This window comes from Aphelocoma coerulescens, chromosome 30, assembly GCF_041296385.1.
Source record: "Aphelocoma coerulescens isolate FSJ_1873_10779 chromosome 30, UR_Acoe_1.0, whole genome shotgun sequence".
Classification (NCBI taxonomy): domain Eukaryota; kingdom Metazoa; phylum Chordata; class Aves; order Passeriformes; family Corvidae; genus Aphelocoma; species Aphelocoma coerulescens.
Window position 1 is genome coordinate 1,662,114 of NC_091043.1, and position 15,884 is coordinate 1,677,997.

The 15,884-nt window shown below is 61.7% G+C and overlaps 1 protein-coding gene across 1 annotated transcript; it reads left to right on the plus strand.

Moving 5' to 3' along the window:
- The first annotated feature begins 8,050 nt into the window (after window positions 1–8,050).
- Window positions 8,051–15,855, plus strand: EMC10 (ER membrane protein complex subunit 10). Its single transcript, XM_068997994.1, has 7 exons — window positions 8,051–8,182; window positions 9,010–9,067; window positions 10,411–10,523; window positions 12,101–12,205; window positions 13,251–13,432; window positions 14,476–14,569; window positions 15,672–15,855. The coding sequence occupies exons 1-7, from the start codon at window positions 8,072–8,074 to the stop codon at window positions 15,780–15,782; spliced, it is 774 nt and encodes a 257-aa protein (XP_068854095.1). The 5' UTR covers window positions 8,051–8,071; the 3' UTR covers window positions 15,783–15,855.
- The last annotated feature ends 29 nt before the right edge of the window (window positions 15,856–15,884 follow it).

The window sequence follows — 15,884 nt, forward strand, 5'->3', positions numbered from 1 at the left end:
TCCGGCAGCGATGTTGGAATAAAATTCCCCGTTTTGGCGATTTTCCGCGTTTTCAGCCCCGTAGGAACGGCCCCGGGGAAGGGCTGGAAGCGGCCTGGGAGGGGGGCAGGGGGCACAGGGGACTCGAGGGGGCGAGGTCCGGGCTGTGACACCTCCCCCCCGGTCCGTCTGTCCTTCCTGGGGGGCTCCTGAGGGCCGTGGGGGGTCCCTGAGGGTCCTCAGGGTCAAGGAGAGGGGTGGGAGGGGGGGTGAGCAGCAGGCTCCAAATCCATCTGTTCTCCTTGGGGGGAGATGGCCAAGGGGGGCTCGGAGGGCCCTTAAGGGTGACCAGGGAGTCCCATGGGGTGACTGGGGGGATCCCAGAGGCGACTGGGAGAACCCCAAGGGTGACTGGAGGCATCCTGGGGGATCCCGGGGGTGACTGGGAGGTCCCGGGTGGTCGCCAGGAACTACTGGGGGAGTCTTGGGGGTACCCCAAGGGTTTCTGGGGAGGTTTCAGGGGGTCCCCAGGAATGACCGAAGGGTCTTGGGGTGTCTGGTGAAAGGAGCAGGAGAACCAGCAAGCGGCTCAAGGGCGGGGGCCGTGGGCAGAATTTTGGGTTCTTTGATCTGGGACTCTCATGGCGGCCAGAGCCAGACGGGCTCGGTCTGTCCAGCGGGGGCAGAGGGAGCCGTGAACGGGCAGGACTCCCTGAGAGGGCTTTAAACCACGCTGGAAGGGCGAGGGGATGTGTTCTGGTTTGGCCAAATTTAGAAATATATCCTCTGAGTGAAGGCACAACCACCCCTCCTCCCCCAGGTTCGGGAAAAAATAAATTTTCCTCGAAGGAAAGTGAAGGAGATAAAACTATTTATTTACCAAACACACGGGAAAAGGAAAATAATGCTAAATTATAAAATCTCTCGCTGTGGAGGAAAAACCTGGGGAAGTGTCAGAGTCCTCCCTTTGGTCTCCTTGGAGCTGGGGCTTGGCCCAGGCCCAGGCCCTCTGTGCCCAGTGGAAAGTCCTCCTGATGTGTTCTGATGTTACAGCAATCAAGCAGTCCAGTAGAAAAGGGAGAAAATCCAAAATTCTAGGGAAGGAAAAATTCAACTCTCGGTCTCTCTCTGGAGAACAAAGCAGCTGAACCACTGGCCAAAAAACCTGTCCTCGGGGAAAAAGCAAGCCGGGTGCTTCCTCCCTCCCCTGCCTCTGCTGGGAAACCAATTGCTGTCTGTGTGTGACCTTGAACAAGCTGCAAACTGCTTTGAAAAAGTTTTGCTCAGTTTTTTCCTTCCCCCTCTCAGGCTCAGTTTAGAGGCACAGAAAGGCACAGGAATTAATTTCTGGGCATAGGCAGCGATTTGGGATACACATCACAAAGTCACCCCAGGACAGGATGCGACCAGGCTGTCCAGGAAGGAGCCCACGGGGGCGAGGTCAGCGGCGCTGCAGAGGGACAGGGACACTGACCACTCGCCGGACAGGACAGCAGCAAAGCCGTGGTGGGACGGCTCGCGTGACCAGAGCGCTGCAGGGGATGGCTACAAGGTCCTCAGCAGGGACAGGAGAGGGAGAAGAGGTGGAGGGGCGGCTCTGGGTGTCGGGGAGGCTCTGGGTGCCGTGGAAATTGAGATTGACGACGATAAAGTCGAGTTCCTGTGGGTGAGAGCCAGGGGAAGGCCAACAAGGCCGACATCCCGGCGGGGGTGTGGGATAGATCACCCAGCCAGGATGAAGAGGTGGGTGAATTATTCCAGGATCACCAGCCCTTGCTCCTGTAGGAGACTTTAACCTGCCAGAGATCTGCTGGAACTCAGCGGAGAAGGGGCAGTCCGGGAGGTTCTTGGGGTGTGTGCAGGATGTCTCGGTTTGAAAGACAGGTGTCTGCTAAGGAAGGCAGAAGCCTCCCTTGGAGTGGCAGATATAACCCCTTTCCCTCTGAGTTATTATAATTTTGAAATCAAGGGTCTTTAGGCAAAGATGTGGGAAATAGGAATAACAGTTCTTTACTATATATATATATATATATATATAACCAGTCAAACAAAACAACAACAACTATGCCAGTAACAGCAAACACAAACCCAGTCCCAGCCTTCTCGGCTGTCAGGCCCTTTCCCCTCGGGTGCAGTTCCGCTCGCAGCCGGCAGGGGCGCTGGCGGCTCCCGGTGAGCAGGGCAGGTGCGATGGTTCTCCCGCGGCTGCAGGGGGCGCTCCGGAGCGAGTTCGGGGAGCACGCGGCTGCTTTGGTGCCCTGGGATCCCGGGGAAGGATGGAACAAAGGAGCTCCACAAACCGGTGGGCAGCTGGTCCCGGGTTCCCGGAAACAGCAGGCTGGACTGGTAGGCTGGAGCGGCAGGCACAAACACAAATCCCGGGTGGCAGACGAGATGTATCCAAAAGGGGAACCCCCCGGGGCTCCAGGCAGGCAGGGTGAGCACGGCTACAACGCAGCGAAGGCTCGAAGCAGCAGCGGGGCAGGGCGGCCGCAGCCCAGGCTCCAGCAGGGCAGGGAAAGCAGCTTTGGGATCCCCGGTGTTGTTTCCAGCAGAAAGGAAAGACGCCGAAAACGGGAACCAGCAGCTCCTTTCTCTGCACCTTCTCCCTCCAGACGCTGAGAACGAACTGAACTGCCCGCCAGGTGAGAACAAAAGCCTGGCCGGGCCCTTTTGTCTTTCTTAAGTATGGCTATTTATCTCCTAGCAACATGCTATGGGAAAAAATTCCTTTAACAGAAAAAAACCTAGGACTAAACTAAAACCCCAACACAGGACAACTTCACTTCTCCTCACGGCTGGTGAGCGAGCCCAGCAGGGCAGGGACTGAGCCCGAGAAGGGCTGGTGGGACATGGGGAGGTCGGAGACCCTCTGGGGCACAGTGACCATAGGAGAAAGGCTCAGGAAGGATGTCTGGACTTGAGGCAGCTCTCTTGAAAGCTGTTTATTGCATAGGCGGAGTTACAGCAGCTCAGGGTATCCAGAGCCAGCCCTACAGCTGCCAGCTCCAGCTGTAGGCGTTCCTGAAGCCACTTTCTGTTCAAGTTACAAAGCATTTTATGCTTTTCTTTGCTGAGTATCTTAACACATAACAACCAATAAGCACCATACACAGCACCTTGACATTTGCCTATAGCCTATCATAGCTACTACCGTCACCATATTACGGTCATTATTATCCAATTGTGAGAAAAGAGATAACTCTTAGTTAAATAAAAAATTAATTTATTGAAAACAGAAAAATTGAAAAATTACAGAAATTAGAAAAATATAAGAATTGGGGATCCTATGGCTCGGTAGATGGATGCCCCAGGAGCACAGGGATCTGAGAGCTTCTGGCTGGGACAGCACTGGACCTCAGGTAGAGAAAAAAGAACTTACAGTGCTGGGCTGGCTTTTGGCTGGTCCAAAAGCAAAAAAATTACTAAAGGCTCCTCAATAGGAGTAGGCTTTTAATGCCCAGCACTGACATCCACCACAGCGAGCCTGCAGAGGACTCTCTCCCTCTCTGTGTCCGAACTTTTTGAAGCCTCTATCGTTGTTTTACAGCGCCTTTGCCCCGCCCCCAGCCCGCCCCTTCGGTTTAAAGCGATCGATGCTTTCCCTTTGATAGATCATCTCAGCCCACCAATGGCGCAGCGTTGTCAGAGGGGTGGTATCAGTTGAGATAAGGGTGCTAAAATGCCCTCCTTAAAATTCAGGTTGCCACGGAGCTTGCCTGCAGGGTGATGGCAATGGGGCTAAAAATTGCTGGCTGTTAGAACTGGGGTTTTTGGAGTTAGCCTTGGAACCAAAGTGCGAGTAAAAACACCTAAAAAAATATTAAAATGCATCCAACACATCTTAAAACACTTGTAAAAGTACACAGTAAACACGGGAAAGATAACTCTTGTGGTGTACAGGTGGTTTGAAGTTTGAAAAGGGAGCATAAGTTGGGGATTTTTAACTGGGGAATTTTTAACTGGGAAGGGTGCAACTCTCTTAATAAACTACTTTGAACAATTGAAAACACTGATAATGGAACTTGATTTCTGTACCTGGGCTGATGGGTTAATTTTAACATTCAATTTAAAAATATTTAACTCAGAATTAATTCATTAAGGCACTTAATATGCAAAGACCAAGCACAATTAGGGATTTCATGTATGACACCAATCACAGGAGTAAGTTACAATTTAAGCTTACAGTGGAAAATTCTCAGACCTCTCTTTTTCTTGCTACATCGACATTTCTTGTTTGCCTGCCATATCTCTCTTTTTGGTAAAAACATGTTTTCTATTTACTTATGTTCTTCTTGAGACTTATTTACTTGATGAAAAACATGTCTTTGTAATCACATAACCTTTGTCCTAATCATAAAAATCTCCTTCCAACTCATCCCCAACCTTTGCCTTCTCAGCTATTCAGTGCTCAGCGTTTGAGCAAAACATCTTTTACTCTATATCAAAACTTGCTTTCATTTCTCTCTTGATAGGAATGAAATGGCCAATCAAAATTTATAAAGAAATGACATTTATTATGCGACTGAAATATCGGTTTCAAAAGCCACGATCGAGAAAAGCAGCTCCGAGCCCGGCGTCGGAGCTGGGTGAACACGCATAGATCTGATCTCTATCGCACCAGACATCCCAAGTTCACGCCTGCCGCTTTGGCTGGTCCCTTCTTATACAGTTTTTGGGTGAAGTCCGAATTAATTCTATTCTTCTCGTATTCATGAAGTTTTCCTGTCCTGGAGTTGGGCTGCACAAAGCCTTTCCTGGGTCTGATGAATCGTCCATCCTGGGTGATGAGTGGGTCATTTCTGCTGATGGATGGGCCACCTCTGGTTCCTGGAACAGTTATTTTTAGTTCCTGGAATGTCCAATTCCTTATCAGATGAGATGTAGATACCAGAAGGTGTTGATCAAATCGTCATAGTGCAAATGTCCCGGTGATAAGATCCAACCCCACCGAGGTCGAATCCTCACTTATTGTGAGAGAACTTCTTTTGGTGGTGTGAAATTTTTCTCTCAGCCAAGCTGGTGGGGGGGGTTTGAAACTTTGTCTCTACATGGTCTGATTGCATTCTAGTTTTATATATAACAGCACGAATTACATACTTTATTTATAACATCTCTCATCCCCAGTTTCTACATTCAGAGATCTTTCTGCCAAGCCTCCATACCTGTGACACTTTCTTACCAAACTTTCACCCTCCCCAACAAGCGACCATGAAACAATCGAGTTCTCAATATTCGGTGAACCAAGGAGAGGCATCAACAAAACCTCCCCACTGGATTTCCGGAGGGCAGACTCAGGAGAGTGACTGGGAGGGTTCCTTGGGGAGGAACAGAGGGGGCCGGGAAGGGTGGGATTCCAGGACAGAAATCTCGAAGGAGCACGAACAGACTGTCCCCCTGGGCTGAAAGATGAAAACAACCAGCCTGGGTGGGCAAGGAGCTTTAGGAGGAACCAAGGGAGAAAAAGAGGCTGCAAGACCTTTGGAAGGAGGGTCAGGTACTGCAGGAAGAGCTCGAGGGAGGGCACGCAGGAAAAAGCCAGAGGGGCAGAAGCCCAGTGAGGACTCGGTCTGGCCACGCCTGGGCGGGACCGTGAAAAACATTTTTGTAAAGGCGTGAAGGGCAAAAGGAGGGGCAAGGAGAGCCTCCATGCTCTGCTAGATGGGGGAGGGAGCTCAGTAACTGCAGATGGGGAAAAGGCTGAGCGACTTAACCCCTTCTTTGCCTCGGTTTCCAACATTAAGACAGGTCATCCTCAGGACAAGTGGCCTCCTGGGCTGGGAGATGGGGACAGGGAGCAGAGCAGCCCCTGTAATCCAGGAGGAAGCAGCTGGTGACCTGCTGAGCCCCTCAGATGCTCACAGGAGCAGATGGGATCCATCCTAGGGGGATGAGGGAGCTGCTGGATGAGCTCCCCAAGCCGCTCTGCATCATTTACCATCAGCCCTGGCTCACCGGGGAGCTCCCAGAGGACTGGAGGTGCCAATGTGACCCCATCCACGAGAAGGGCTGGAAGGAGGAGCTGGGGAGCTCCAGGCCTGTCAGCCTGACCTCGGTGCCCGGCAAGGTTATGGAACAGATCACCTTGAGTGCCATCCCACGGCACCTACAGGGTGGCCGAGGGATCAGACCCAGCCAGCGTGGATTTCAATGCCTTCATTGATGATCTGGATGAGGGATTGAGTCCAGCACCAGCAAATCTGCAGATGACACCGAGCTGGGAGCGAGTGTGGATCTGCTGGAGGGCAGGAGGGCTCTGCACAGGGACCAGGACAGGCTGGGGACAAGGGACAAACCCAACCATGGGAGGTTCAACAAGTCCGAGTGCCGGGTCCTGCACTTTGGCCACAACAACCCCTGCAGGGCCACAAGCTGGGGACAGAGTGGCTGGACAGCGGCCGGGCAGAGAGGGACCTGGGGGCACTGATGGACATCAGGCTGGACATGAGCCCAGGTGGCCAAGAAGGCCAATGGCTCCTGGCCTGGATCAGGAATGGAGTGGCCAGCAGGACCAGGGCAGGGATTGTCCCCCTGTACTCAGCACTGGTTGGGCCGCACCTCGAGTGCTGTGTCCAGTTCTGGGCCCCCAATTTAGGATGGACATTGAGGGGCTGGAGAGTGTCCAGAGAAAGGCAACAAGGCTGGTGAGGGGCTTGGAGCACAAGTGCTCCATGGTTGTTCATCCTGGAGAAGAGGAGGCTCGGGGGTGACCCCATCACTGTCCACCACTCCCTGGCAGGAGGGGGCAGCCGGGGGCGGGTCAGTCTCTTGTCCTGGGTGACCAGTGACAGGAGAGGACACGGCCTTGAGCCACGCCAGGGGAAGTTCAGGTGGGACATCAGAAAATAATTCCTCACTGAAAGAGTGACGGGACCCAGGGTGGGGTCGCTGTCCCCGCAGGGGCTGAGCAGAGCCCGGACCCCGCAGGGGCTGAGCAGAGCCCGGATCCTGAGGGGGCTGAGCAGAGCCTGGACCCTGCAAGGGTTAAACAGAGCCCGGACCCTGCGGGGGCTGAGCAGAGCCCGGATCCTGAGGGGGCTGAGCAGAGCCTGGACCCTGAGGGGGCTGAGCAGAGCCCGGACCCCGCAGGGGCTGAACAGAACCCGGACCCTGCAAGGGTTAAACAGAGCCCGGACCCTGCAGGGGCTGAGCAGAGCCCGGACCCTGCAAGGGTTAAACAGAGCCCGGACCCTGAGGGGGCTGAGCAGAGCCCGGACCCTGAGGGGGCTGAGCAGAGCCCGGACCCTGCAAGGGGTTAAACAGAGCCCGGACCCTGCAGGGGCTGAGCAGAGCCCGGACCCTGAGGGGGCTGAGCAGAGCCCGGATCCTGCAAGGGTTAAACAGAGCCCGGACCCCGCAGGGGCTGAGCAGAGCCCGGACCCCGCAGGGGCTGAGCAGAGCCCGGACCCTGAGGGGGCTGAGCAGAGCCCGGACCCCGCAGGGGCTGAGCAGAGCCCGGATCCTGCAGGGGCTGAGCAGAGCCCGGACGCGGCGCTCAGGGCCGTGGTGTGGTTGATGAGGGGCGCTCGGCTGGGTCACAGGTTGGACGCGATGATCTCAAAGGTCGTTTCCAACCCAGCTCATTCTGGGATTCTGCCTGCAGGGAGGTCCCGGGGGTGAAGGGGGGACCCCCGAGGGTGACTGGGGGGGGGGGGTCCCATGGGTGACTGGAGGGTCCTGTGGGGTGCCCAGGAGGCACTGGAGAGTCCCGGGTTGTTTGGGGGGGAGCCTCAGGCGTGACTGGAGGGTCCTGGGGTGAGCGGGAGGGGGTCTCGGTGCTGGCTGGGAGTTCTCAGGGGTGACTGGAGGGGTCCATGAGTCCGTCCTGGGGTTCCTGGGCTGGAACTGGGCGGGGGGGGGGACCCACATCTGGGCACAACTGGGCCCAGCCGCGCTGCCCCCTCGCCGTAAGCCCCGCCCCTTCCCACGGGGCCACGCCCACTCCCCACTAAGCCACGCCCACTCCCCACTAAGCCACGCCCACTCCCCGCCTCCCCGCCCGTGTCCCTCAGCGCTGACCACGCCCCCTCCGCCGTAGCCCCGCCCCCCCGGCGTGGCCCCGCCCCGTTCCCGGCGTGCCCCGCGCCCCAAGATGGCGGCGCCGTGGCCGGTGCCGGTGCTGGCGCTGCTCGCGGCGGGGGCGGCGCTGGGCGGGGGCGGGGGGATCTGCCGGGGGGCAGCCGGGACCGGCACCGCCAGCAGGGTGAGCCCAGGGCGGCCCCGGGACCGGGGCGAGCGGGGGGATGTGCCGGGGGGGGGCGCCGGGACCGGGAACAGGGTGAGCGGTGGGGGGGCACCGGGGGTGGCCAAGGACCCCCAAGGCCGGAGGCTCCCAGGACGGACAGATGGACGCCCCCAGTGACCGCCCGGCCACCCCCGGGACCCCGGCAAGAAGGGGGGGGGGGGGGGCAACCACTTGCACCATTAATATTCATGAGGGGGGGTCCCGACATAAGCGGGGGCGTGACCATCGCCAGCGCCTATAGCTGCGAGGGGCGGGGCCGCGGGCGGACCCTCATTAATATTAATGAAGGGAATCTGCGAGGGGCGGGGCCGCGTGCCGACCCTCATTAATATTAATGAAGGGAATCTAGGAATGGACCGTGCGCTACCCCTCATTAATATTAATGATGAAATCTGCGGGGGGCGGGGCCTGTGTGGCGACCCTAATTAATATTAACGAAGACTCGCGCAGTTCAGGTTAATTAATGAGGGAACTGCTGGATCCGCCTCATTCATGCTAATGAGGGGCAGTTCCATCTACTGCCGGGTCTTTAATATTCATGAGGCGGTTGAGGCTGTAGAACTCATTAGCACTAATGAGGGTGCGGGTCTGGTCGTTAATATCCATGAGGGCTGCGGGGTCACCACCCCTGGGGGGTGTCCCCGTCCCCGTGTGACCCCCGTGTCCCCCCTGTGTCCCCTCCGTGTCCCCCCCGTGTGCCCCCCGTGTCCCCCCCGTATCCCCCCCGTGTCCCCATCCCCGTGTCTCCCCCGTGTCCCCCCCGTGTCCCCTCCGTGTCCCCCCAGCCCGGTGACACCGAGAGCTGCCGGGTGAGCCTGAGCCTGGAGCACTCCTTTGAGATGGGTGAGGGCACGGGACAGGGGGACAGGGGGACAGGGGGACAGGGGGACAGGGGAGAGGGGAGAGGGGAACAGGGGGATATGGGGACAGGGGACAGGGGATAGGGGACATGGGGACAGGGGAACAGGGGGACAGGGGGACAGGGGGACAGGGGGCAGGGGGACAGGGGACAGGGGGCAGGGGGACATGGGATAGGGGAGAGGGGGACAGGGGAGAGGGGAACAGGGGGACATGGGGACAGGGGAGAGGGGACATGGGGACAGGGGGACAGGGGATAGGGGGAGAGGGGGACAGGGGAGAGGGGACAGGGGAGAGGGGACATGGGGACAGGGGGAGAGGGGATGGGGGGACGGGATAGGGGACAGGGGGACATGGGGACATGGGGATGGGGGAGAGGGGACAGGGAGAGAGGGGACGGGGGACAGGGGAACAGGGGGATGGGGACAGGGGGACAGGGGACAGGGAGAGAGGGGGACAGGGGAGCAGGGGGACATGGGGACGGGGGAGAGGGGACGGGGGGACAGGGGACGGGGGAGAGGGGGACAGGGGGACATGGACAGGGGACATGGGGACAGGGGACAGGGGGAGAGGGGGACAGAGGGATAGGGGGACAGAGGGACAGGGGACAGGGGGACATGGGGACACAGGGGGACGGGGACAGGGGACAGAGGGACACAGGGAGACAGGGGACAGAGGGACAGGGGACAGAGGGACAGGGGGAGAGGGGAAGAGGGGACAGGGGGACGGGGGAGAGGGGACATGGGGACAGGGGGACATGGGACAGGGTACATGGGGACAGGAGGACATGGGGACGCAGGGGGACAGGGGACAGAGGGACAGGGGGACAGGGGGACAGGGAGAGGGGACAGGGGGAGAGGGGGACAGAGGACAGGGAGACAGAGGGACATGGGGATACTGAGGGCTCCATCGGGCTGGGAGGGGGGATGGGGACATGGAGGTGGCACTGTGGACACGGGAATGGGAGTGGCACTGGGGGACACTGGGTTAGGGGGATGGCACTGGGGGTGGCACTGGGGGACACGGGGACAGGGGTGGCTCTGGGACACGGGGGTGGCACTGGGGGCATGAGGACAGGGGTGGCTCTGGGGACAGGGGGGTGGTACTGGGGACACGGGGGTGGCACTGGGACAGGGGTGGCTCTGGGGACAGGGGGTGGCACGGGGGACGGTGGGGGTGGCACTGGGGGCACGGGGACAGGGGTGGCTCTGGGGACACGGGGGTGGCTCTGGGGACATGGGGGTGGCACTGGGGGCACGGGGACAGGGGTGGCCCTGTGCATACAGGGACGGGGTTGTTTCTGGTGCCACCCCCGTGTGTCCCCACAGATGACGCCCCGCGGTTCCGGCGCCGGGGGACGCTGGCGCTGAGCTTGGGCCCCGACCCCGCGCTGGCGCTGGCCCAGAAACCGCTCGGGGACGAGGAGCGCGCCCGGCTCAGGGTCAGGGACGGGGGTCGGGGTGGGACACCGGGGGGACACCAGGGTGACACGGGGGGGACACCAGGGTGACACGGGGTGACACCGGGGTGACACTGGGGGTGACACTGGGGGTGACACCGGGGTGACACCGGGGTGACACTGGGGGTGACACTGGGGTGACACTGGGGTGACACTGGGGTGACACTGGGGGTGACACTGGGGTGACACCGGGGTGACACTGGGGGTGACACTGGGGGTGACACAGGGGTGACACCAGGGTGACGCAGGGTGACACCGGGGTGACACAGGGGTGACACAGGGCTGACACCGGGGTGACACTGGGGGTGACACCGGGGTGACACCAGGGTGACACAGGGGTGACACCGGGGTGACACCGGGGTGACACAGGGGTGACACAGGGGTGACACCGGGGGTGACACTGGGGGTGGCACAGGGGTGACACCGGGGTGACACAGGGGTGACGCAGGGGTGACGCAGGGTGACACCGGGGTGACACTGGGGGTGACACAGGGGTGACACTGGGGGTGACATGGGGCTGACACAGGGGTGACACAGGGGTGACACCAGGGTGACACAGCAGGTGACACTGGGGTGACACTGGCGGTGACACTGGGGTGATAGAGGGGTGACACCGGGGTGATACCGGGGTGACACTGGGGGTGACACTGGGGGTGACACCGGGGTGACACTGGGGGTGACACAGGGGTGACACCAGGGTGACACCAGGGTGACACTGGGGGTGACACAGGGGTGACACCAGGGTGACACCAGGGTGATGGGGGGTGACACCAGGGTGACACTGGGGGTGACACCGGGGTGACACCAGGGTGACACAGGGGTGACACCGGGGTGACACAGGGGTGACACAGGGGTGACACCGGGGGTGACACTGGGGGTGGCACAGGGGTGACACCGGGGTGACACTGGGGGTGACACTGGGGTGACACTGGGGTGACACTGGGGGTGACACGAGGCTGACACCGGGGTGACACAGGGGTGACCCAGGGGTGACGCGGGGTGACACCGGGGTGACACTGGGGGTGACACAGGGGTGACACTGGGGTGACACTGGGGGTGACATGGGGCTGACACAGGGGTGACACAGGGGTGACACCAGGGTGACACAGCAGGTGACACTGGGGTGACACTGGGGTGATAGAGGGGTGACACCGGGGTGATACCGGGGTGACACTGGGGGTGACACTGGGGGTGACACCGGGGTGACACTGGGGGTGACACAGGGGTGACACCAGGGTGACACTGGGGGTGACACAGGGGTGACACAGTGGTGACACTGGGGGTGGCACAGGGGTGACACCGGGGTGACACTGGGGGTGACACAGGGGTGACACCAGGGTGATGGGGGGTGACACCAGGGTGACACTGGGGGTGACACTGGGGTGACACCAGGGTGACACTGGGGGTGACACTGGGGTGACACCAGGGTGACACCAGGGTAACACTGGGGGTGACGCGGGCTGACACAGTGGTGACACTGGGGGTGGCACAGGGGTGACACCGGGGTGACACTGGGGGTGGCACAGGGGTGACACCGGGGTGACGCGGTCCCTCTGCAGGAGGTGGCAGCGCGGGACGGGCTGTACCGGGTGCGGGTCCCTCGCAAGCCCCTGGGCCCTGGCGAGGAGGGGGGCACTGAGTTCGTCACCTCCTTTGTGAGGGCGGTGAGTGACCCCTGCCACCCCTGGGACACCCCTGACCCCTGCCACCCCCCGGGACACCCCCAGGACACTCCTGACCCCTGCCACCCACCAGGACACCCCCGGGACACCCCTGGGACACCCCTGACCCCTGCCACCCCCGGGACACCCCTGGGACACCCCCAGGACACCCCTGACCCCTGCCACCCCCGGGACACCCCTGACCCCTGTCACCCCTCGGGACACCCCTGACCCCTGCCACCCCCCGGGACACCCCCAGGACACTCCTGACCCCTGCCACCCACCAGGACACCCCCGGGACACCCCTGGGACACCCCTGACCCCTGCCACCCCCGGGACACCCCCGGGACACCCCCAGGACACCCCTGACCCCTGCCACCCCCTGGGACACCCCCAGGACACCCCTGACCCCTGCCACCCCCTGGGACACCCCTGACCCCTGCCACCCCCCGGGACACCCCCAGGACACTCCTGACCCCTGCCACCCACCAGGACACCCCCGGGACACCCCTGGGACACCCCTGACCCCTGCCACCCCCGGGACACCCCCAGGACACTCCTGACCCCTGCCACCCCCGGGACACCCCCAGGACACCCCTGACCCCTGCCACCCCCTGGGACACCCCTGACCCCTGCCACCCCCCGGGACACCCCCGGGACACCCCTGACCCCTGCCACCCACCAGGACACCCCCGGGACACCCCTGGGACACCCCTGACCCCTGCCACCCCCGGGACACCCCCGGGACACCCCTGGGACACCCCTGACCCCTGCCACCCCCAGGACACCCCCGGGACACCCCCAGGACACCCCTGACCCCTGCCACCCCCGGGACACCCCTGGGACACCCCCAGGACAACCCTGACCCCTGTCACTCCCTGGGACACCCCTGCCACCCCCCAGGACCCCCGGGGTCCCCCTGCTCCTTGTCCTCCCTGTGTCTGTCCGTGCCCCCGTCACCCTCCCTGTGTCCCCCCATGTCCCCCCATGTCCCCCCCATGTCCCCCCACGTCCCCCCATGTCCCCCCATGTCCCCCCACGTCCCCAGTGTGCCCTGGTGGAGTCGCACCTGTCGGATCAGCTGACGCTGCACCTGGACGTGGCCGGCAACGTGGTGGCCCTGGGGGTGGTGGCAGCGCCGGGGACCTGCCGGGGCACCGAGGTGGAGGACGTGGACCTGGAGGTGTTCAACACCTCGGTGGCCCTGAGGCAGCCCCTGCCCGCGGCCACGTGAGTGACACATGGGGGACATGGGGGGACGTGGGGGGACACAGGGGGGGACATGGACCTGGGGGTCTCCAGCACCTCGGTGGCCTCGTGCCAGCCTCTGCTGCCATGTGACGGGGACGTGGGGACACTGTGGGGACACAGGCGGGATGCTGCAGGGACTCTGGGACCTCGGGGACACTGTGGGGACACAGGCGGGATGCTGCAGGGACTCTCGGGGACACTGTGGGGACAACAGGGGGTGCTTGGGGACACGGTGGGGACATGGTGGGACACGGGCATGCAGGGCACCCCTGGGGAGGTTGTGGGGACACTGGGAACACTGGGACACGGGGGACACTGTGGGGACATGGGGACACAGTTGGACACTGGGACACGGGGGACACTGTGGGACTCTGTGGGGACATGGGGGACACGGTGGGACACTGTGGGACTCTGTGGGGACATGGGGGACATGGTGGGACTCTGTGGGACTCTGTGGGGACATGGGGACTCTGTGGGACTCTGTGGGGACATGGGGGACACTGTGGGACTCTGTGGGACTCTGTGGGGACACGGGGACACTGTGGGACTCTGTGGGGACACGGGGACATGGGGGACACTGTGGGACTCTGTGGGGACATGGGGGACATGGTGGGACTCTGTGGGACTCTGTGGGGACATGGGGACACTGTGGGACACTGTGGGACTCTGTGGGGACATGGGGACACAGTTGGACATTGGGACACGGGGGACACGGTGGGACTCTGTGGGACTCTGTGGGGACACGGGGACACTGTGGGACTCTGTGGGACTCTGTGGGACTCTGTGGGGACACGGGGACACTGTGGGACTCTGTGGGACTCTGTGGGGACACGGGGACACAGCAGTGCCGGGGGGTGGCCCAGGGGGATGGGCTGACCCTGGGCGGGGGCAGTGGTAGGAGGGCCCCGTGTGGGGCGGGGGCACATTTTGGGGCTGTTTCAGGCTTTGGGGGACGTTGTGGTTGCCCATAGGGGAAGGGGGGCAGTTTTGGGGTCCCTGTGACCCCCCCCGTGTCCCCCCAGCCCCGAGACGGCCGCGTTCATCCGGCACCTGGAGCAGGAGCAGGCGCAGCGCGCCCGGAACCCCCAGGAGCAGAAATCCTTCTTTGCCAAATACGTGAGGGACCCCCCAAAACCCAGCAGCCCCCAAACCCCACCAACTGCCCCCCAAACGCACCTTCACCCCCCACAAAGAACCCACCCGGCCCCCCCAAAAATTCACTGCCCCCCAAACCCACCAGGCCCCCCCCAAAACCCAGCTGCCCACCCCAAACCCCACCAAGCCCCCCAAGAATCCGCTGCCCCCCCAAAACACACCTACACCCCCAAAAACTCACCAGCCTGACCTCAAAACCCACCCTCAAACCCCTCCAACCCCCCCAGAAATTCCCTGTCCCCCAAAACCCACCAACCCCCTCTAAAAAACTCACCAGCCCCCCCCAAAAACTCACCAGCCCCCCCCAAAACTCACCAGCACCCCCAAAACCCAGCTGCCCACCCCAAACCCCACCAAACCCCCCAAAAACTCACTGCCCCCCCCCAAACACACCTACACCCCCAAAACCTCACCAGGCCCCCCCCAAACTCAGCTACCCACCCCAAACCCCACCGAGCCCCCCCACAAACTCACCAGCCCCCCCAAAACCTCACTGCCCCCCAAACCCTCTCCCCCAAAGCCCCCCAGACCCATCCACCCCCCCAAAACATCACTGCACCCCCCAAAAACCCGAACCCCCGCCAAAATCCCCCAAAGCCCCCTCCCCCCAAATCCCCAACCCCAAACCCCTCCCCCATCTCCCGGGGCTGGGATTTTGGGGTGGTGCCCCCATTTCCCATTTGGGTGGGTGTAGATTTTGGGGTGAGTCCCCCTGTTTCTCATGGGATGGGGGGAGGTGGATTTTGGGGTGACCCCTCCCCATTTCCCGTGCTGGGGGTGGATTTTGGGGTGACCCCTCCCCATTTCCCGTGCTGGGGGTGGGTTTTAGGGTGACCCCGCCCCATTTCCCGTGCTGGGGGTGGATTTTGGGGTGACCCCTCCCCATTTCCCATGCTGGGGGTGGATTTTGGGGTGAGCCCTCCCCATTTCCCGCGCTGGGGGTGGATTTTGGGGTGACCCCTCCCCATTTCCTGTGCTGGGGGGTGGATTTTGGGGTGACCCCGCCCTATTTCCCACGCTCGGGGGTGGATTTTGGGGTGACCCCCCCGCTCTCTCCCCACAGTGGATGTACATCATCCCCATCGTCCTCTTCCTCATGATGTCCGGAGCCCCCGACGCCGGCGGGGCGCAAGGGGGGGGTGCGGGGGGTGGGGGAGGGGCGGGTGTCAGGTGAGACCCCCCCAAAACCCCCCCCAAAACCTCCGAAAACCCCCCCCGAGGTGGGGGATGGGCAATAAAAGTGTGACACCCCCAAAACTGTGCGAGACCCCCAAAA

What these genes read in the sequence shown, in the direction of transcription:
- EMC10 (XM_068997994.1), top strand. Translation starts at nt 8,072, where the DNA reads ATGGCGGCGCCGTGGCCGGTGCCGGTGCTGGCGCTGCTCGCGGCGGGG. An exon ending in GGACCGGCACCGCCAGCAGG is followed by an intron (nt 8,183 to 9,009) that starts GTGAGCCCAGGG and finishes GTGTCCCCCCAG; the next exon opens with CCCGGTGACACCGAGAGCTG. An exon ending in GGAGCACTCCTTTGAGATGG is followed by an intron (nt 9,068 to 10,410) that starts GTGAGGGCACGG and finishes GTGTCCCCACAG; the next exon opens with ATGACGCCCCGCGGTTCCGG.